This window comes from Scardinius erythrophthalmus, assembly GCF_964197995.2.
Source record: "Scardinius erythrophthalmus genome assembly, chromosome: 8".
Lineage (NCBI taxonomy): Eukaryota > Metazoa > Chordata > Actinopteri > Cypriniformes > Leuciscidae > Scardinius > Scardinius erythrophthalmus.
In genome coordinates, this window is record NC_138228.1 from 49,510,588 (window position 1) to 49,534,731 (window position 24,144).

General features: G+C 42.7%; 1 protein-coding gene across 2 annotated transcripts in view; it reads left to right on the forward strand.

Annotated features, from left to right (window-relative positions):
- The window catches only part of ddb1 (damage-specific DNA binding protein 1), an 81,886-nt gene that overhangs the window by 12,952 nt on the left and 44,790 nt on the right, over positions 1–24,144 (forward strand). For both annotated transcript variants that reach the window (XM_081373226.1, XM_081373227.1), the window contains exons 4-5: positions 5,407–5,628; positions 9,774–9,888. In XM_081373226.1, the coding sequence (XP_081229352.1) occupies positions 5,407–5,628; positions 9,774–9,888 (337 nt within the window). The remainder of the gene's footprint in view (positions 1–5,406; positions 5,629–9,773; positions 9,889–24,144) is intronic.

Below are 24,144 nucleotides of genomic sequence, written 5' to 3' on the forward strand. Positions count from 1 at the left end.
GACCGCATCAGCCGCCTGTCGGAGACCGGGATCATCACACACACACACTCTCACACATACAAACATGCACACACACAGACACACACTATCACTCTCACACACACACACAAACAAAAACACATACACAAACACACTCTCACACACAGCTGTGTTTCCCAGGACCGCATCAGCCGCCTGTCGGAGACCGGGATCATCACACACACACACTCTCACACATACAAACATGCACACACACAGACACACACTATCACTCTCACACACACACACAAACAAAAACACATACACAAACACACTCTCACACACAGCTGTGTTTCCCAGGACCGCATCAGCCGCCCGTCGGAGACCGGGATCATCACACACACACACTCTCACACATACAAACATGCACACACACAGACACACACTATCACTCTCACACACACACACAAACAAAAACACATACACAAACACACTCTCACACACAGCTGTGTTTCCCAGGACCGCATCAGCCGCCCGTCGGAGACCGGGATCATCACACACACACACTCTCACACATACAAACATGCACACACACAGACACACACTATCACTCTCACACACACACACAAACAAAAACACATACACAAACACACTCTCACACACAGCTGTGTTTCCCAGGACCGCATCGGCCGCCCGTCGGAGACCGGGATCATCACACACACACACTCTCACACATACAAACATGCACACACACAGACACACACTATCACTCTCACACACACACACAAACAAAAACACATACACAAACACACTCTCACACACAGCTGTGTTTCGCAGGACCGCATCAGCCGCCCGTCGGAGACCGGGATCATCACACACACACACTCTCACACATACAAACATGCACACACACAGACACACACTATCACTCTCACACACACACACAAACAAAAACACATACACAAACACACTCTCACACACAGCTGTGTTTCGCAGGACCGCATCAGCCGCCCGTCGGAGACCGGGATCATCACACACACACACTCTCACACATACAAACATGCACACACACAGACACACACTATCACTCTCACACACACACACAAACAAAAACACATACACAAACACACTCTCACACACAGCTGTGTTTCGCAGGACCGCATCAGCCGCCTGTCGGAGACCGGGATCATCACACACACACACTCTCACACATACAAACATGCACACACACAGACACACACTATCACTCTCACACACACACACAAACAAAAACACATACACAAACACACTCTCACACACAGCTGTGTTTCGCAGGACCGCATCAGCCGCCCGTCGGAGACCGGGATCATCACACACACACACTCTCACACATACAAACATGCACACACACAGACACACACTATCACTCTCACACACACACACAAACAAAAACACATACACAAACACACTCTCACACACAGCTGTGTTTCGCAGGACCGCATCAGCCGCCCGTCGGAGACCGGGATCATCACACACACACACTCTCACACATACAAACATGCACACACACAGACACACACTATCACTCTCACACACACACACAAACAAAAACACATACACAAACACACTCTCACACACAGCTGTGTTTCGCAGGACCGCATCAGCCGCCCGTCGGAGACCGGGATCATCACACACACACACTCTCACACATACAAACATGCACACACACAGACACACACTATCACTCTCACACACACACACAAACAAAAACACATACACAAACACACTCTCACACACAGCTGTGTTTCGCAGGACCGCATCAGCCGCCTGTCGGAGACCGGGATCATCACACACACACACTCTCACACATACAAACATGCACACACACAGACACACACTATCACTCTCACACACACACACAAACAAAAACACATACACAAACACACTCTCACACACAGCTGTGTTTCGCAGGACCGCATCAGCCGCCCGTCGGAGACCGGGATCATCACACACACACACTCTCACACATACAAACATGCACACACACAGACACACACTATCACTCTCACACACACACACAAACAAAAACACATACACAAACACACTCTCACACACAGCTGTGTTTCGCAGGACCGCATCAGCCGCCTGTCGGAGACCGGGATCATCACACACACACACTCTCACACATACAAACATGCACACACACAGACACACACTATCACTCTCACACACACACACAAACAAAAACACATACACAAACACACTCTCACACACAGCTGTGTTTCCCAGGACCGCATCAGCCGCCTGTCGGAGACCGGGATCATCACACACACACACTCTCACACATACAAACATGCACACACACAGACACACACTATCACTCTCACACACACACACAAACAAAAACACATACACAAACACACTCTCACACACACCTGTGTTTCGCAGGACCGCATCAGCCGCCTGTCGGAGACCGGGATCATCACACACACACACTCTCACACATACAAACATGCACACACACAGACACACACTATCACTCTCACACACACACACAAACAAAAACACATACACAAACACACTCTCACACACAGCTGTGTTTCCCAGGACCGCATCAGCCGCCTGTCGGAGACCGGGATCATCACACACACACACTCTCACACATACAAACATGCACACACACAGACACACACTATCACTCTCACACACACACACAAACAAAAACACATACACAAACACACTCTCACACACACCTGTGTTTCCCAGGACCGCATCAGCCGCCTGTCGGAGACCGGGATCATCACACACACACACTCTCACACATACAAACATGCACACACACAGACACACACTATCACTCTCACACACACACACAAACAAAAACACATACACAAACACACTCTCACACACACCTGTGTTTCCCAGGACCGCATCAGCCGCCTGTCGGAGACCGGGATCATCACACACACACACTCTCACACATACAAACATGCACACACACAGACACACACTATCACTCTCACACACACACACAAACAAAAACACATACACAAACACACTCTCACACACAGCTGTGTTTCCCAGGACCGCATCAGCCGCCTGTCGGAGACCGGGATCATCACACACACACACTCTCACACATACAAACATGCACACACACAGACACACACTATCACTCTCACACACACACACAAACAAAAACACATACACAAACACTCTCACACACAGCTGTGTTTCCCAGGACCGCATCGGCCGCCCGTCGGAGACCGGGATCATCACACACACACACTCTCACACATACAAACATGCACACACACAGACACACACTATCACTCTCACACACACACACAAACAAAAACACATACACAAACACACTCTCACACACAGCTGTGTTTCCCAGGACCGCATCAGCCGCCTGTCGGAGACCGGGATCATCACACACACACACTCTCACACATACAAACATGCACACACACAGACACACACTATCACTCTCACACACACACACAAACAAAAACACATACACAAACACTCTCACACACAGCTGTGTTTCCCAGGACCGCATCAGCCGCCCGTCGGAGACCGGGATCATCACACACACACACTCTCACACATACAAACATGCACACACACAGACACACACTATCACTCTCACACACACACACAAACAAAAACACATACACAAACACACTCTCACACACACCTGTGTTTCCCAGGACCGCATCAGCCGCCTGTCGGAGACCGGGATCATCACACACACACACTCTCACACATACAAACATGCACACACACAGACACACACTATCACTCTCACACACACACACAAACAAAAACACATACACAAACACACTCTCACACACACCTGTGTTTCCCAGGACCGCATCAGCCGCCTGTCGGAGACCGGGATCATCACACACACACACTCTCACACATACAAACATGCACACACACAGACACACACTATCACTCTCACACACACACACAAACAAAAACACATACACAAACACACTCTCACACACAGCTGTGTTTCCCAGGACCGCATCAGCCGCCTGTCGGAGACCGGGATCATCACACACACACACACACTCTCACACATACAAACATGCACACACACAGACACACACTATCACTCTCACACACACACACAAACAAAAACACATACACAAACACACTCTCACACACAGCTGTGTTTCGCAGGACCGCATCAGCCGCCTGTCGGAGACCGGGATCATCACACACACACACTCTCACACATACAAACATGCACACACACAGACACACACTATCACTCTCACACACACACACAAACAAAAACACATACACAAACACACTCTCACACACAGCTGTGTTTCCCAGGACCGCATCAGCCGCCCGTCGGAGACCGGGATCATCACACACACACACTCTCACACATACAAACATGCACACACACAGACACACACTATCACTCTCACACACACACACAAACAAAAACACATACACAAACACACTCTCACACACACCTGTGTTTCCCAGGACCGCATCAGCCGCCCGTCGGAGACCGGGATCATCACACACACACACTCTCACACATACAAACATGCACACACACAGACACACACTATCACTCTCACACACACACACAAACAAAAACACATACACAAACACACTCTCACACACACCTGTGTTTCCCAGGACCGCATCAGCCGCCTGTCGGAGACCGGGATCATCACACACACACACTCTCACACATACAAACATGCACACACACAGACACACACTATCACTCTCACACACACACACAAACAAAAACACATACACAAACACACTCTCACACACACCTGTGTTTCCCAGGACCGCATCAGCCGCCTGTCGGAGACCGGGATCATCACACACACACACTCTCACACATACAAACATGCACACACACAGACACACACTATCACTCTCACACACACACACAAACAAAAACACATACACAAACACACTCTCACACACAGCTGTGTTTCCCAGGACCGCATCAGCCGCCTGTCGGAGACCGGGATCATCACACACACACACTCTCACACATACAAACATGCACACACACAGACACACACTATCACTCTCACACACACACACAAACAAAAACACATACACAAACACACTCTCACACACAGCTGTGTTTCCCAGGACCGCATCAGCCGCCCGTCGGAGACCGGGATCATCACACACACACACTCTCACACATACAAACATGCACACACACAGACACACACTATCACTCTCACACACACACACAAACAAAAACACATACACAAACACACTCTCACACACAGCTGTGTTTCGCAGGACCGCATCAGCCGCCTGTCGGAGACCGGGATCATCACACACACACACTCTCACACATACAAACATGCACACACACAGACACACACTATCACTCTCACACACACACACAAACAAAAACACATACACAAACACACTCTCACACACAGCTGTGTTTCGCAGGACCGCATCGGCCGCCCGTCGGAGACCGGGATCATCGGGATCGTTGACCCGGAGTGCCGTATGATCGGCTTGCGTCTGTACGACGGGCTGTTCAAGGTGATTCCCCTCGACCGCGAGAACCGAGAGCTCAAGGCCTTCAACATCCGGCTGGAGGAGCTGCAGGTCATCGACGTCCAGTTCCTGTACGCCTGCCCCGCGCCCACTGTCTGCTTCATATACCAGGTGTGTGTGTGTGTGTGTGTGTGTGTGTGTGTGAGGAGCCCCGCGCCCACCGTCTGCTTCATATACCAGGTGTGTGTGTTCATGCTAGGGCTGTAAAACCCACGATTCGGTTTGTATTGCGATTTTTAACCCACTATTCGATACAAACCCTTCCTCAACCCTTCCTCAACCCTTCCTCAACCTTAGCCTTTGTTTTCTCTAGAAGTTTTGGTAGCACATTTTGAGTGAAATGCGCCCGGCTTGGTAATGCGTAACGGCGCTCGAGCACACTGAGCAAATACTTGAACCCCCTCGTTTTCAACAACCGAAAAGGGGGCATATGCTGACGCGGTGCTGACGCGGTCATGTAACATGTAAGGGTGGCGCTGCCATTAAAGCACCTAAAAGCTGTGACAGAGAACCGGCAAAAGTAATGATTATTAGAGATGCACCGATTGATCGGCTGGTGACCGGAATTGGCCGATTTTCACGTGATCGGCCGTGACTTGCGACCGGCCGGTCAGTCTGACAAATGCCGATTGTGTGCCGGTCAAATGCACTCGGGCGCCGCATGATTAACATCGCACAACATCAGCATCGTGCACACATGTAGGAAACCTCGTGAATTACGTCCGTTCAGCCCGAAAGCACGTATTTTACAGCGTGCATGTTAATCGATGAGTGCTTTCACAACGGGAGCGGGAGCAGCGCGAGCGTCAAGCAGGAGCGTCGCGAGGGAGCAGTGAAGCGCGTGTTTCGGCGCAGAGTCTATTTGCTGCACTCAGTGCACTGCTCGCGCTCAATTAAAGGGAAAGCACACTTTTGATGGATAAAATAGCCTAAATAGGGTTTCACAAAAAAAGCGCCCAAAATGCACAGAATTTGCGTGTTTTATCAAGAACTGGAGTAGGCTATGTCAGAAAAGAAAACGAAGACTAATATTTATAGAAAATGTACCCTTTAAACTTGTTTTATTATTCAGTTTGTACAAGTGATTGCAATAGGCCTGTGTGTGAGTGCTTTGAGAAATATCTTTATACTGCAAGGCTATTTATTTTTTATTTATATATTATTTTATTGCCATTCCCTGTTTTCATACAGACGTTTAGTTTGCTAAATACATATATAAAAAAATTATTGGATATTGAATGTGAAAAGGAAATGGTTCTTCCATAACACTGCACTTTAGATGTTTGAATCACCCACACCTGGAGTAATTTATAGTTCTATTTTATAGCGTTTATCTGTTCAAAAAAATATGTACTATGCAAATTGTAAAATGTTCTATTACAGAAAAGATATAAAATAAATATTTGTGTGTGCTGTTGAAAAAATGAAAGAAAGAAAAAATGAAATCGGAATCGGCAGGTCAAACTGAATGAAAAATCGGAAATCGGAATCGGCCCAGAAAATTGTGATCGGTGCATCTCTAATGATTATGAATAATGTCAAATATAGCAAGGAGACATTTAATTGTTTATTAATAAAAACAAGTGTTTTCTGTGTCGGTGTCGGCTGCAAAGATGAAGTTGACAATGCTGACTCGCGATCTTCAGTAGTGAACGCGCCGGAGAGAAACGCACACTTCAAACGGATGACATAAGCAGAGAGTCTGTTTTCTCTCGGTGTGGATTGCTCTGTTTATAAGTCGACATTTAAAGCTTTCTATAGATATATGTCTCAGGTCTGTGGGCATAACCTTACACGCTGAGTTTCGGTTCGTTCATGAGACGCGCTCCAGGGGCCTCATGTATCAATCTTGCGTACGCACAAAAACTTTGCGTACGGCAGCTTTCACGCTCACGGTCGTATGTACTAACAGTGAAATTAACGCGAGAATGTGCGTTCCTCCACGCCAATTTCATGTCTGGCGTACGTATATTTCTCACTGTTTTTGTCCGTTGGCGACTCTTACAGGCAATGAAGTGAAGTTGCAAACATTACACAACGAATTGTTCTACAAGTCTATCGCACCACCACCTGTGGGAAACATTGCTATTAATTTGCAATTTATAAAATAAATGACATATATTGTCACACGAGCCTTATGAAAATATTCTATCAATTATGCAATTAAGTAAGAACATATAAAAGCATATTATGCAAAATGATACAGCCCTTATTCTATGGCAGCTTTGGTTTTAATGTCCACCTTTATATCAGACCATTTCTTTTTAAGGTAATTTAGAGTAGACTGTGTACAGTTGAGACACCTTAAATAACTTGCTTAAATAACAAGTTGTATTTTTGCTGTGCACGTGCGTATTAGTGTCCTCTTTGATCGTGGGAAATTTGAACAACGGACACATCTCCGATCCGAAGAAATCGGAAAAACTTTTTTTTTCTAAGATATGATGTTCACTTCACCATGCACTCTCCACAATGACTAGCTTATTATCCTTATGTGACTGTTAAACGTAACTGGTATCACCACAAACGTTATTCTGTGCCCTAAAAACGGGCATATTTCATGGTATTGTGTCATGCAAGGTAATTGCAAAATCTAGAGAAATGTGCGAGGTGGCCAGCGGGGTATAGTTGAGACACACATGTACCAACTGTACCCCCGATAGAGTTCTATTAGGAAACACACTGTTTAGTTGTTCAGCCAGCAATCATGTAGCCAGTATAGGACGCAAATGAAAATACAATTTGATATGTGTGATTCTACATATCTTGTTCCTGCTTTATACATTTTAACCAGTGCTAATTTAAATAAAATGAATGCATATAAATGGATGAATAAACAAAAATGTTGCCCAGTTGTTATTTTCTTTTCTATTTGTCTTTATTTTTTATATTTACATTTACCATGAATGGTTAGTTACCTTCACGACATTAGAAATGGGTCTCTCAACTGTACCATGCACTGTCTCAAGTGTACTACATGGGTACAGTTGAGACAAAGTTGAGACAAAAAGCACCTTATATTTAAAATAAAAACTACTTGTGGGTATTATTGATTGATAACATCTTAGTCTACAAGCTAATGTAATCATGTGGCATGTCATGTGGAAATTCACTTCTTTTCAATGTCTATTTTTGTGTGAAAAATCAAAACGCAAAAAGTGTCTCAACTGTACTCAGTCTACTCTACAGTACGACGATCCCACCGCATTGACGGCATCAGCCAAACTCTCCCACTCATATTTTTTTCCTTTTGTTATTAATTCCGGAGGACAAAGTTCCAAACTTTTCCAATTTTTTTTTTTTCGTTTCTACCTCCGATAGTAGCACTTCCAATTCACTTTCTGTAAAGTTTCATTTCTTGCCGTCATTTTCTTACTGTTTTCTTTTGCCAAAGTGGACTCATTACCATATTTAAATTGGTTTAATTAAGGGAGGAGACTGGGTGGGGTGTTGTGCTCGTGCATGTGCGCTCAAATTTACGTTAATTGGGATGTACAAAGAGAATATGCGTGGGATCCTTCGTACGCAGAGATTCATACATCTGGATTTTTTTGTGCGTACGCACATTTACAGCTTTGTCCTTACGCAATGTTTTAGTATGAATTCAACGCAAGTCTTTGTACATGAGGCCCCTGGTCACGTGTCCTGATTATATTGCCTGCTATATTTATTAAATCCAGGCAATTGGTTGATGAAACATTGATTAAAATTAAGATACAATTAATACAAAACGAAATTCATTTTAAAGACAGGCTTTGTGCTTTCTGTTTGAGGTCTCTCTGAAGGTTTAAAGCAGTCTAGTGCCGCTATCAGAGCGCTCACGTCCGTAACGGAGAACTGACACGTCCATAACATTGTTTTTAATCATAAATGCGAACACGTAAAGTAAAATAAAATAAAATTAATATTTAATGTTCTGTGGAGAGCCGACCCTTCTTCATCTGGATGGTATATTACTTTTGGTTTGCGCAGTGAAATTCACAGAATTACTAAAACATATTTTGCCACCTAAAAGTTCAAGATTTTGTGTCACGTCCGCATGTGTCTTTCCCTCATATTAAATATAAAATGCATGTGTAGACTGCTCATTTTCTAATGTCTGTTTTATAATGTTAACTTCAAATAATACCAATAGTAATGCAAAGCTGTGGTAGCATTGGATCTGGACGGGAAGGATAACTCTGGGAGTGGGAAGTGTCGCGATTCTGCCTCTTCACACCGCGACACAGCTCATCGTGTGTGTGTGTGTGTTCCAGGACCCTCAGGGCCGACACGTGAAGACTTACGAGGTGTCTCTGCGAGAGAAGGAGTTCAACAAGGGCCCCTGGAAGCAGGAGAACGTGGAGGCCGAGGCTTCGATGGTCATTCCAGGTGAGATGCGCAAACTAGCGCTCGATTAGCTTCTCCAGTGCTGACGAAACGTCTACGGTTGCCTAGCGTAACCTTGGTTTCTTGCAGGGTACCCGCGGGGTCTTAAAAGCATTGAAAAAGTCTTAAATTTGATAATCTCAAATTAAGGCCTTAAAAGCTTTGAATTTGGTATACAAAGTCTTGGATTTCGTTACAAAGGTCTTAAATTTTGTTTTGTCTTTTCTATGATTAAGTTCATACCGGAACAAAATGAACTGTTACTAATGTAGACTAATTAAAAATTAGTCGCTTAACGTTGAGTGCACCTCGCGCTTCACGTCATAGAAGAACGCGCGAAAGCGTGCGCACCCGTACGATGGTTACTAATCAGAGCTTTTCTGTTAAAAGAACATGTTTTCTACCCGGTCTTTTCAGTAGTATCTGGCCACAGCCATCCACGCGCGCTCTCTCTACATTGTTGAAGAAGCGCGGATGATCTGAAAACACAGACAAGCTGGAGTTCAGCGATCTTCATTTGAGAAGATCTGTCACGAGCCGCTTGCGCTGTTTGTGCGACTAAATCTGCGGTCAAAATGCAGGCTGATATACAGCAGTGTTTTTAATGTTGATCATTATGCGAGCAAGAATGCAATGTTTCCCGATATCCACACGATTTCAAATGTGATATTGATTTTATACAATAAACAGTAAAAAAAAAAAAAAAAAAAAAAAAAGGGTAACATTTAGTGATGTACTACATTTTAAACCGTATTGTCAGGCTTATTGCTCTATTTTGCAACAAAATCTGTGGCTTTGACAAAGACAATGAGTTACCGCCACCTACTGGCGATTTTAATATCATATTTTTATTAATATTACACGTTTTTTAACATTGAATATTTATTGAACATTGTTTTATTTAAAGCTGTAGTCTACAATGTTGAAAATCGGTAGAGAAAGCCTGAGACAATTGGGAAGTTTTAAAAAACTCATCCCGCCCCTCCACACACACACCCCTCCCCTCTGTGCTACCTGATTCCTCCCACCGGGAAACGACCTGAACAACGTCACTCAGTCAAGCTGTGATCACCGGTAGTAAACAGCGCATCTTGTTCAAATTTCGATCGGCTCGAACAGAAACCCGCTAGGCCTACTGAAATATATTCAAGCACTTCAAGAAATATAATTACTTTGACCCGTGATAGGCGATGCTAAACTGCTAACATTCCAATGCCGGCAGCATGAGCATGTTGTCAGACTAATAAAAAGCTATTTATGTAACACCTCACACCATAAAATTATAAATAAATGCTTACCTGCGCAACAAAAAGTCAGCCGTGTCAGCGTCGGTGTTCAGTCCCAAATCTCCACTGCTGAGCTGATGCTACTCTGCTAGCTACCATAGACTTTCAGCTGCTTGCCCGCGAAATTTCATGTCGCAGGAGGGGGGCGGGGTGGGGTGCGGTGGGGTGGAGACGCGAGCGCCACGTGGAGTTTCAAGTGGAGCGGGGGATTGGATGAGAGCAGTTGACCAATGTAAGCTGTCCGGCCGGTCAACTTCTCTGCAGCTGTACACCCAATAGAGTGAATGGATTTTTTTCATTCTTTTTTCTCTTCATATTGTTAGGATTGTACTGTAGAACCATAACCAGCATCTAAACGAGGTTATTAATGAACAATCTTTGAAATCGTAGACCATAGCTTTAAAGCATTATTTATATTTTAAAGGTATTATAAAGGTGAAAATGAAATGGAAAAATCGATTAAATGGGGCAAATATTGTCCCTTAATGGAAAGATGTGGAAGAGAGGGGGTACGGCACTCTAAAAAATTGGAGAACTAAGGAAAAGGGATATGTAGAATTGCACAAGTGCTACGGCTAAAGAGTGCAATGTCAATACAGCCTGTTAGCTTAATTTTAATTTCTCATAAGCTTAATCGAATTGGCCTAGAGAGAATAATTATGACATTTTCTGTCTAAAGACTACATATAAAATAGCTTCCAAAATTAAAGTAACGACTAAAGTAATGACTAAAAGTTGACAAAAAATGCAAACACATTTCGTCAACTAAAACTATGAAAGGCAGAATGACTCAAATGTGACAGACCAATAAACATTTTCGTCTGAAGATGAAGAGTAAGACTAAATCAAAAATGGCTGCTAAAATTAACATTGGCCTACACACGTGTGCGCTACAACACTGCTGCGTATGTATTAAATATGACTGATAATTTAAATAAAATGTTTTATTTAATTCAAGAAATCTACTTGTACATAGGGATGCAACGGTACATGGTAAAATCCCGGACCGTTCGGTCAGCCCTGCACGGGACAATCTACCCTCGTGTCCCGCGGGACTTCGGTTTTGCCATTGAGTTTGGATTGATCCTTTTAGTTTTTGCTTTAGGCGTCGTTCACATAACGCGCCTAAAAACGCGTAGAAAACGCTAGGCGCGCCGCGTTCTCCTTTTTCCAAAGCGCTAGGGCGGTTGCGCTCCGGAGGCGTCTGTCGTTGCTAAAGCAACCATCAGCTGCGCTCTGGTTGGTTCTTGTCACGTGACCGACGGTGCGCTTGCGGCATTCTGAAAAGTTGAGAATTTTCTGCTGGGGACATCGTTAGTGCCAACCGGTCTCGCCTTGCACCAGACAGTGTTGATGGACTCATCTTTTTGCACAAGAATCTCTCAATAGTGCATGAGTAAATAACATTGCACTTTGTATCCTGAATGCACTATTTTTTTTATTATATTATTTTGCTCTGCTTTTTTTTATTCAAAGCACAAGCTAATTTATGTTTGTTAAAGGTAAAAGTGCACTTTTTCTTTCACATTGATCACTTCATATACCAGTTATCAAGGTTTGGAATTGGGATCCACTTGAATATTTTGAGTGTTAATTTATTCCATACATTGATGTTCTTCCTACTGTGACATTCTGTTTATGCTCATAAGAAAAATAAAACACATTTTTGGGATGAAATAGCAGTCTCTTTCTACACAAAACATGTACCGAACCGTGGCCCAAAAACCGAGGTACGGACCGTACCGTGGGCTATCTGTACCGTTGCACCCCTTGTACATAATCATTTTTTAGGGTTTAAAATGTATACAGATTTGACATTTTCCCCTCATACTTCTGTCGGAATTGGTACGAAGTTGGCATCGAATTTAATTTTAAATGGAATTAAAGTCAAGTCAAGTCAAGTCATCTTCATTTATATAGCGCTTTTAACAATGTAGATTGTCTCAAAGCAGCTTTACAGAGATAAGCGTATAATTTAAGGTAACAGAGATTGTTTCGGCTTTACAGCAGAGTTAAGTTATTTCCACCTAAAGTTAGTTTTAATTGATTTGGTTCCGTCGCAATGATCATTTGTTATTAAATTAGGGGCCGCTAAGACGACACCATTCTCTCTACACAGACTTTAAACGCGAACCTGTGAGAAACGCTGATGGCGTTCACATGCGCATTTAGAATGGGTTCTATAGTTATGTGCGTTAGAATATACGCAGGTTTGGAATTCCCTACAAGCCAAGCCTAAACAAAATACTTGTCTTTCCTTATAAATTTTGATAAGGAATTTTATTTTATTTGTTGCTTTGGGGTAGGACCGCGAGACGAATTTTCCCGACAACGCCTTATCTGTAGAGTGGTAGTGGGATCCTCCATAGGGAGAGACTAGTTGGCACTTCAGCACTGCGTTGTCATCGGTCCAGGTGAAGGTCCTTCGTCAGATCTGGATACGGCCTGGATCCGGCAGGCTGCAGGAAAAACCTTGGGATAAACACAGACACTAAAATTAGCGTAGATGCCATTCTTCTCATGATGTAACGAGTACATCAGGATTTTTGGGAAGTGTTCCCGGTTCCGGCTGACCTAATCTATGCAGCCTAACATTAAATTATAGAAGTCTATAATGTATTATGTGAAAGCTAGGTCAAAGAGATGTGTCTTTAATCTGGCTTTGAACTGACAGAGTGTGTCTGCTTCCCGGACAATGGTAGGAAGACTGTTCCAGAGTTTTGGTGCTAAATAGGAGAAGGATCTACCGCCAGCAGTGGATTTTGATATTCTAGGTATTATCAACTGGCCGGAATTTTGAGATCGTAATAGACGTGACGGACTATAATGCGTTAAGAGCTCGCTCAAGTACTGCGGAGCTAAACCATTCAGTGCTTTGTAAGTAATCAGCAATATTTTAAAATTTATGCGATGTTTAATAGGGAGCCAGTGCAGTTTTGACAGAACTGGGCTAATATGGTCATACTTCCTGGTTCTGGTAAGAACTCGAGCTGCTGCGTTTTGAACCAGCTGTAGTTTGTTTATTAAGCGTGCAGGGCAACCACCCAGTAGAGCATTACAATAATCTAGCCTTGAGGTCATGAACGCATGAACTAATTGTTCCGCATTTGTCAATGAGAGCATATGGCGTAATTTAGATATATTTTTAAGATGGAAAAATGCAGTTTTACAGATACTAGACACGTGACTTTCAAATGAAAGATTGGTATCAAAGAGCACACACAGGTTCCTAACCGACGACGAAGACTTAACAGAGCAGCCATCAAGTGTTAGACAGTATTCTAGGTTATTACGTGAGGAAGTTTTTTGTCCAATAATTAGAAACTCTGTTTTTTCAGAATTTAGAAGTAGGAAATTACAAGTCATCCAATTTTTTATATCCGCTATGCATTCCGTTAATTTTGTGAATTGATAAGTTTCGTTAGGTTTTGAAGAAATATAGAGCTGAGTATCATCGGCATAACAGTGAAAGCTAATTCCATGTTTCCTAATGATATCTCCTAATGGTAGCATGTACAGAGTGAACAGCAGCGGTCCTAGTACTGAGCCTTGTGGTACGCCATACTTAACCTGTGATCGATGAGACATCTCATCATTTACTGCTACAAACTGATAACGGTCAGATAAGTATGATTTAAACCATGCTAGTGCATTTCCCGTAATGCCAACATAATGTTCTAATCTATTTAAAAGAACGTTGTGGTCGATGGTGTCAAATGCAGCACTAAGATCGAGTAACACTAATAGAGAGATACAACCACGATCGGATGATAAGAGCAAATCATTTGTGACTCTAACGAGAGCTGTTTCGGTACTATGGTACGGTCTAAATCTGGACTGGAAATCCTCGCAGATATCATTTCTTTCAAGAAAGGAACACAGTTGTGAGGATACTGCCTTTTCTAATATCTTTGACAGAAAAGGTAGATTCGAGATCGGCCTGTAATTGACTAATTCTGAAGGATCAAGTTGCGTTTTTTTAACAAGCGGTTTAATCAAAGCCAGCTTAAAGTTTTTTGGTACGTATCCTAGAGACTAGGGTTGTGCCGATAGACGATAGTATCGTGTATCGACGATAGACAGAGATATCGCCGATGGCAGATGCCTTTGACGATATCAATACGATAATTGGCTCGTTTTCCTATTAATGTATTAAATCATTATCAGGGCTTGAATTTCGGTGCGGGATTGCGGGTATTGCACATATTTTTTATCATTCCCGCAGGTCTCCCATTTATAATGCGGGAAATTCCCGCAAACATTGATTCACTTTAGCATGTAGGTTCAGGTTGTATTAGTAAATTAATCCACGCAGATGGAAAATCAAATCAGTCATTTTAAAACTGTCTGCGAGACGCAATTTCACAAACAGCGTGAGTGATTCAGCGGCGCTGCGTCTTCTATCTCGCGTCTCTCAAAATGGGTTGCACAATGCAATCGTTAAGCGCGCGGCAGGCGGCGGAAATACACTCTCGCGTTTCGGGAGTCGATCGGGCCAGCATTGCATCACGAGTAACTAAAGTTTACCATTTGCACGTCTTTTCAAGTCTCACCAGTTTAAACAGTCACGCGATTTTAAACTCTTCGGTACTTGCGCGCTGTCTGAGAGATGCTTTTTTCTCTGCACACATACATAGAGTAAAGCAGCCTCACAAACAGCTCGCGGGTAACAAAAGTTATTTTTCGTGGATTATAAATCGCTTTAACAGTCAAAAACATAAGAAAATGATGTCAATTTCGGTCTTGGAGAGTATCCTCTAATCTAAACACAGTCGGTTATGTCTTAAATAAGCATAAATCGCACGTGACCGTATAATGAAAACAGGATCCGTGCACTAGCTCTTAAAGGGACAGCAGCCATATGTGTCTGTCATTAATTTGTTTGTCAAAACAACAAAACATAGCTTTCATTTTAAGGAATCAGGATTAATAGCCTATGAATTTAATTTAGTCAGGACTAAAATACTACCCAGTGTTATTTTACATTTGATTAGGCTACTTTATTCAGTCTCTGTAGTATTTCTGAATAGCCTACTAGTTTTAGACCTAAGCAAAAACTTTTCTCTTTATTTCTCTTTATTGATATCTTTATTCTATTGTATTTATTTGTGCTACTTTTTTCAATTTAATTCAAAGATTGAAATCAAGCTTCCTTGAGTTGTGTAAATTCTTAAGAACAAAATGACCCCATTGTAAAAATGCAATGAGTAGGCTAAGCATACATTTAGGCGAGATAAATGTAATTAAAAAAAAAGTCTAAACTCCCCCCTCAAATTAAAAATTCCCCCCCATAAGAATCACCTAAGGGGGGATTTCCCCCCCATTTTCCAAAATGAAATTCAGGCCCTGATTATTATTATTATGAAGCTAGTATAGTTACAATTATATTTGCCTTGCCTAAATTCATAACAATAACCACACTTGCGACATCACATAACCACACATACGACGTCACCGACGCGCGCGTATGAGGACTCCTCAAAGAAAATATTTTTAAAACAGACTAAAAAAAACTACATCCCACAACGAAATTTAATTGCAAGGTGATCCATTCACAAATTGCCAAGAGTGCTTGTTTTAACAGACGCATCATTCTTATACAGAGCCAAGATGAAGACGCGGCATCGTTGTTCGTCAGTATTTTGTTTCCATAGCACATTAACAAAATATTTAATGACAGTAAAAACAGTACAATTACAAAATATTAATTATAATAATAATATCAATAAAATGATATAGGCCGCCTAGGCCTAATAAAGTTACACGAAGCATCTGTTGAACTCTGCCTGTGAAAATCACAAGCAACTTCAAACTTGTTTCACAAGAAATATTCTTCTATTTTTTTCACTGTCAATAATGTAAGTCCACAAGAGAAATATTAAGCCAGTTAATTAAGATGCTGTAGCCTACCGTTATATCCACCGTCGTCTCTGAGAGAACGCGCCGTTAATGCAGTGAAAGCGCAGTCCGTTTCTGCTTTCACTTTCAGGGAATGAGCGCGTTTACATACACGTTATTAACTCGATTATGCTGAATAAACTGACAATGCATGTGGTCATGTAAACACATTAACCCATTTTCCTTTATCAGAGTCAAGTCATAAGTAAGTACCGATCGACTTTTAGATTTTTGCCTCTGATTTCTCCCGGCATTTAAAACCCGCGTTATTTGGGCTTATTGAAGTGCGGTGCGCATAAGTGAAGTGCATCCAGACAGAGGAGGACATATCGCAGACTCCGACTCTTTCTTGACCCAATAAATTAAAACGTGTTTTCATGATCTCGTGCAGAAGCAGCCTACAGTCAAAATGCTGCATCTGTAACGGCATGAGAGGATAATGTGTGTCCGTAAATTTCCCGCTGACATGTTGAAATATACAAGAATGGTCAGATACAAGAATGATTAGGATCTTTTTTTTTACCTCACTATAGTCAAGTCAAGTCAAGTCAACTTTATTTATATAGCGCTTTTCACAATACAGATTGTATCAAAGCAGCTTCACAGTATTAAATAAAATAGTACATCAGTGTTTGTTTCTGGTGTAAAACATCCACGTTTGGTAATGCAGATCAATAGCACTGTTGAATCGATTAATCAAATTAAGTATCCCCAACTGAGCAAGCCAAAGGCAACAGTGGCAAGGAACCGAAAAACTCCATTAGGTGACCTAATGGAGAAAAAAAAACCTTGGGAGAACCCAGGCTCAGTCGGGGGCCAGTTCTCCTCTGGCGTTTATGAAGTAGAGACCGGATTTAACTGTAAGATTAAAATATTATATGAATGCCTGGCTGAAGAGATGCGTCTTTAATCTAGTTTTAAACTGGGAGAGCGAATCTGAGCAACGAACAGTATCAGGAAGGCTATTCCAGAGTTTTGGTGCTAAATGTGAAAATGCTCTCCCTCCTTTGGTGGATCTGGATATCCTAGGTATGACCAGAAGCCTCGAATTTAGTGATCTTAAAGAGCGCGATGGATTATAGGGCGATAGAAGATCCGTTAAATAAACTGGAGCTAAGCCGTTTAGGGCTTTATAAGTCAGTAGCAATACCTTGTAATTAATACGGAACTTTATAGGTAACCAATGTAGTGATGATAAAATTGGTGTTATATGATCATATTTTCTTGATCTAGTAAGAACTCTAGCGGCGGCATTTTGGACTAACTGTAGCTTGTTTATTGAGGATGCAGGACAACCAGCTAATAAAGCATTACAGTAATCTAGTCTCGAGGTCATGAATGCATGAACTAGCTTTTCTGCATCAGAGACAGATAGCATGTTACGTAATTTAGCAATATTTCTAAGGTGAAAAAAGGCTGTTTTTGTAACATATGAAATATGATTTTCAAAAGACAAGTTACAATCTAATATAACACCCAGGTCTTTTACTGTAGAGGATAAAGTAACAGGACACCCTACTATGTTAAAGTTGTATTGAAGGAGGTTTTGTGGGCGGTTTTTTGAACCGATAAGTATTACCTCTGTCTTATCTGGATTTAATAAAAGAAAATTGTGCGTCATCCAATCTTTTATATCTTTAACACACTCTGTCAATTTGGATAATTTAATTTACTATACCAGGAAATAACCTGATTTAGCCTATTAATAAACACTCCACCTTTGCTAGCAAAATAGAAAAAGATTCTCATTTAAAACGAAGTAATAAAACAAGCAAATTGATGAGTAAATAAGCAAGTTAATAATCAAATAAGTAAGCCCCGCCCCCTCACGATAATATCGTGTATCGCCGATCTCACAGGCTGACGATAGGACAGGTTCATCCGCGCGTTGGACTATTTTCTTTAATCTTCTTTAAGCGCAACGGAGCAACTGTGTCTAAAGTGCTGGAAAAGAGAGAGTTAAACGTTTCTGTTGTAATATCTAGTTCTTCTAAGCTATCTGAGATGCTGAGATGATGAAACTGATTAGGAAGATTATTAATAAAGCAATCTTTAGTGGCAGAAGTGATAGGTCTCACATATTTGAAACACGGAGTCGGCTTTGCAGCCTTGGCTAAATGAAGTTTACACGAGACTAGATAATGATCTGAGATGTCATCGCTCTGCTGCAGAATTTCAACGGCATCCACATCTATTCCGTGTGATAATATTAGATCTAGAGTATGATTACGACGATGAGTAGGTCCTGACACGTGTTGTCTAACTCCAATTGAATTTACAATGTCTTTAAATGCCAATCCCAATGCATCTTTTTCATTATCGATGTGTATATTAAAATCACCAACAATTAGTACTTTATCTGCAGTCAATATTAATTCTGATAGAAAGTCCGCAAATTCTTTGATAAAATCTTTATGGTGCCCTGGTGGCCTGTATACAGTAGCCAGCACAAATCTCAAACGTGATTTATCGTTTACACTATATTTTACATTAAGCACCAATGCTTCAAAAGAATTATATTTAAAACTTGATTTCTTAGTGGTTTTGAAACTATTACTATAGATTACAGCAACACCACCCCCTTTGCGTTTCAGACGAGGCTCATGTTTATAACAGTAATCTTGCGGGGTTGATTCATTTAAAGTAATGTAATCGTTTGGTTTTAGCCAGGTTTCTGTCAAACACAGCACATATAGGTTATTATCTGAAATCATATCGTTAACAACGAGTGCTTTTGAAGTAAGCGATCGAATATTCAGCAACCCAAGCTTTATCATTTGCTCATCTGTAATATAGCTGTTTTTTATTTGTTGAACATCAATTAAATTTTTAACCTTAGTTGGGTTTAAACGTTTTTTGGATTTCCAAGTTCGGGGAACAGACACAGTCTCTATATGATGATAGCTAGGTGAAAGAGGCTCTATGTGATGGGATTTATCTGACCTTGGTGACGCGAGGCCGCTAGCAGACGGTCGGTTTAGCCAGTCTGTCTGCTTCCTGACCTGAGCCCCAGATTGTCATGTTTGAGCTCTAAGACTATGTGCCATATTACTAGAGAGAAGAGCAGCACCATCCCAGGAGGGATTAATACCATCTCTTTTCAACAGGTCAGGTTTGCCCCAAAAACTTTTCCAATTGTCTATGAATTCTATATTATTAAGCGGACACCACCGAGACAGCCAACCGTTAAGCGAACACAATCTACTAACTATCTCATCACTCCTGCGAACAGGAAGGGGGCCAGAGCAAATTACAGTCCTTGACATCGTACTTGCAAGTTCACACACCTCTTTAATATTAATTTTGGTGATCTCCGACTGGCGGAGTCGAACATCATTAGTGCCGACGTGAATAATGATCTTAGAGAATTTACGATTAGCATTAGCCAGCACTTTTAAATTAGCTTTGATGTCAGGCGCTCTGGCTCCCGGCAAACATGTGACTATGGTGGTTGGTGTCTCTATTTTCACGTTCCGTGTAATAGAATCGCCAATAACTAGGGCACAATCATTCTCAGTGGGTGTTTCACTGAGCGGGGCAAATCGATTTGTTATGGTAATCGGAACGGAAGAGTGGTTTTTAGATCCGCGACTAGAGCGATCCCTCACTGTCACCCATTTGCCCGGCTGCACAGGCTCTACTTCAGCCAGAACCGACTCATGTAAAGTGTGCACTATTCTATGCGCATCCAAAACATCTAAAGCACTAGCACTCTTACTATCCTCAATTAAAGTTTGGATGCGTGTTTCTAATTCTGAAATCTTCTCTGTCAACCTAACTGTCTCCTTACATTTATCACAGATAAATCCTATATTGTCGACAGAGAAGCCTATACTAAACATGTGACATGAAGTGCAAGTGACAATAACAGGACAAGACATTACTCACCGTGTTTGTTGAGTGATTCTTCCTCACCTGAGCTTTTTATGAACTCAAAGGCGCGGACGCGCGAGAGAAAAATAAATAAATAAAATAGCTGAGCGCACGGGTGGCGCGTTAACAGGCTAGCGAATTACTAGCGTTTTGTGCTAGTAGTACTAATAACAAAAGCTAGCGATGTCAGGTTAATCTGAGATGTTGGGTAAAATGTAGTAGTATAAACAACTAGAAATGATAGTAAAATGATGGTTCAAAACAAAGAAATATATGGCTAAGACGGAGCTTATCGCACCTTATCACACAGGCAGCGAGGCAGACAGGCAAAGGTCTTAACCCTTTAGGCGCCAAGGTTTTTTTTTTTTTAAATGCTGGATTTTGACATCAAAATTTCAAAAGCTTGTGGCTTGAAAGGGCTTAAATATAGAGATCTACTGTAAATTAGAAAAATGTTGGGGATGACTGAAAGTTTATGTGGGGTGTAAATATACTAATCTAATTTGCATATTATGACGTCTTCAGAGGGCGGCCCTCTTGAATTTCATAATATTCAGGAAATAGTAGATATTGAACTGATGTTTGAACTTATTTGCATGTTTTATTTTTATTTATCCTCATTCCAAATGATGAGAAAAGAGGAAACCAACAATAACAGGAGAAAGTACTAAATTATTACTATACTATATAGTAAAATGCATGTGAACAGTAGCCTACTTTTTGATCAGTTCATCAGTAATATTCAGGAAAAAATATATATGGAGTGTTTTCTTTTTTCTTTTTTTTTTTTTTTTTAATCCTCATTCCAAATGATCAGGAAAAGTGTACACTAAGCTTAAGTCCACCCCTGCCACCCCCATCCCCGTTGGGCAAATGGGCAAAATGATCTGTTTATGCTTCGTGAACACTCGCACCTTGCACGGCGGCACCATTTGAGCGGCAAAGATGTACCGGGAGATGCACGCGCGGCAAAGCTGTACCAGGAGAAGCACAATCATTAGATGGCCGATCGTCATTTCCAAAAGGCAAATATTCTTCTTCAGAGTCAGAATCGGCGAATAACATTTGAATACATCCTCACGGACCACGGTACAAGTTTTTATTAGCCATTTGACTATTTTCTCTCACAAATCTCACAATTTACTCAGACGCTCTGAACTGAACTGCTTCCGCATCAATGACGCGATCGCTCACTTGCTCTGCTGTTTCCTCCAACACTTTGAATAGGAACATGTCGTCATTTTGATCTTGAATCGAAGTATTACATGTCTGCCATCTAGTGGTAGGGAATACAAATGAGATATTACACCATATTAGGATCTACAGCCTGTTTTTTTAAGTATGACGTCTTGTCGCAATTTTGCGACTTTGGCGTTTAGAGGGTTAAAAAGCCTTGAATTTAAGTTGGAGGATCCTGGGGGTACCCTGTCTTGAGAGGAGCAAACGACACCGCGTCACCGCTAGCTGGTGCTACGGGAACTATGAAATCCTGCCGTGTTGATAGCGAAAGTCCAGATCGGCAGCAAGCCGTTGACCTAGCTAAAGAACTCCATGCAACGGAGACCCATAAGCTCCGCAGCGTAGTGGCTATACGAGCAAGTTGCAGAAGCGTGGGCCACTGCAGAGACGTCGCAGTACTGACGCCGGCGCTGTAATGAACACAACACACGCGTGGTAACAAGCATGCGGATGAACCTGAAGGCAGCAGAAGTACTGGTGCCATTACACACAACACATGCACTGTCAGGAACATCCCGCTTATAACAGCCATAGCAACATGCTAGGTGCCTATAGCCCACCTGGCACAGGTTTTCCGCAAGGGTTACTACCTGTGTTCGAGAAACCATAAATGATGACCGATTCCTTGTCTGTGCTTTACACCCTTAGTGTGTACAACAGCACTGCGCACAGATATAACCACGAGGGTTAGCATCCGCGCAGGAGGCGGCAGTGTGTGTGCCTGTAACGCCTAAACGACCTACCTGAACACCACTAGCAGTGCCGAAACTCTGTCGTACGTGTCACATGACCTGAATGACAACATCCACTTTTTATTGTAGATCTAATCCTCTTGCAAGGCGAATCCCAATGCGAGCGGAGACATTAATCACAGAACTGAGCAGAGTCCAGCATGTGGCTAATCACTCTCCCTCGTGCCGTTCAACCCCGTCAGACTCTCGTTCGTCTTCCGAACACAAATGAAGATATCTGTGATGAAGTCTGAGAGCCGGCTCACTCCTCCATAGGCTTCTCTGTAATCGAAACGTGCCGGCCCAGAAAGTTAGTAAAAGACAATGTTTGAAATTAGTCCAAGTGACTCCAGTGGCTCAACCTTACGCTTATCAAGAATGAGAATACTTTTTGTGCGCAAAAATAACGACTTTATTCAACTGTTCATTTGGACTATTTTAACGGTGTCTTTACTAAGTCATGAAAGTCTTACGGGGTGTGAACGCCATTGGCCATCTCGCCCGCAAGATTTCATAAGGCTTCAGCAAATCTGGAGAGGAGGGATAACCCCTAACGGTGACGCAGGGTCAGAGACCCATCATCAAAAACGCAGAATTATAACATTCATACTGTAGCGGACAGTAGCGTAGCGGACAGTACCGGACAGAAGTGTACCGGACAGAGGTGTAGCGGACAGTAGCGTAGCGGACAGTACCGGACAGAAGTGTAGCGGACAGTAGCCTAACGGACAGCAGCGTAGCGGACAGTAACGGACAGTACCGGACAGAAGCGTAGCGGACAGTAGCCTAACGGACAGTAGCGTAGCGGACAGTAGCCTAGTGGACAGCAGCGTAGCGGACAGTAACGGACAGTACCGGACAGAAGCGTAGCGGACAGTAGCCTAACGGACAGTAGCGTAGCGGACAGTAGCCTAACGGACAGTAGCCTAACGGACAGTAGCGTAGCGGACAGTAGCCTAGTGGACCGTAACGGACAGTAGCGTAACGGACAGTAGCGTAGCAGACAGTAGCGTAGCGGACAGCAGCGTAGCAGACAGTAGCGTAGCGGACAGTAGCCTAGCGGACAGTAGCCTAGTGGACAGTAACGGACAGTAGCGTAACGGACAGTAGCGTAGCAGACAGTAGCGTAGCGGACAGCAGCGTAGCAGACAGTAGCGTAGCGGACAGTAGCCTAGTGGACAGTAACGGACAGTAGCGTAACGGACAGTAGCGTAGCAGACAGTAGCGTAGCG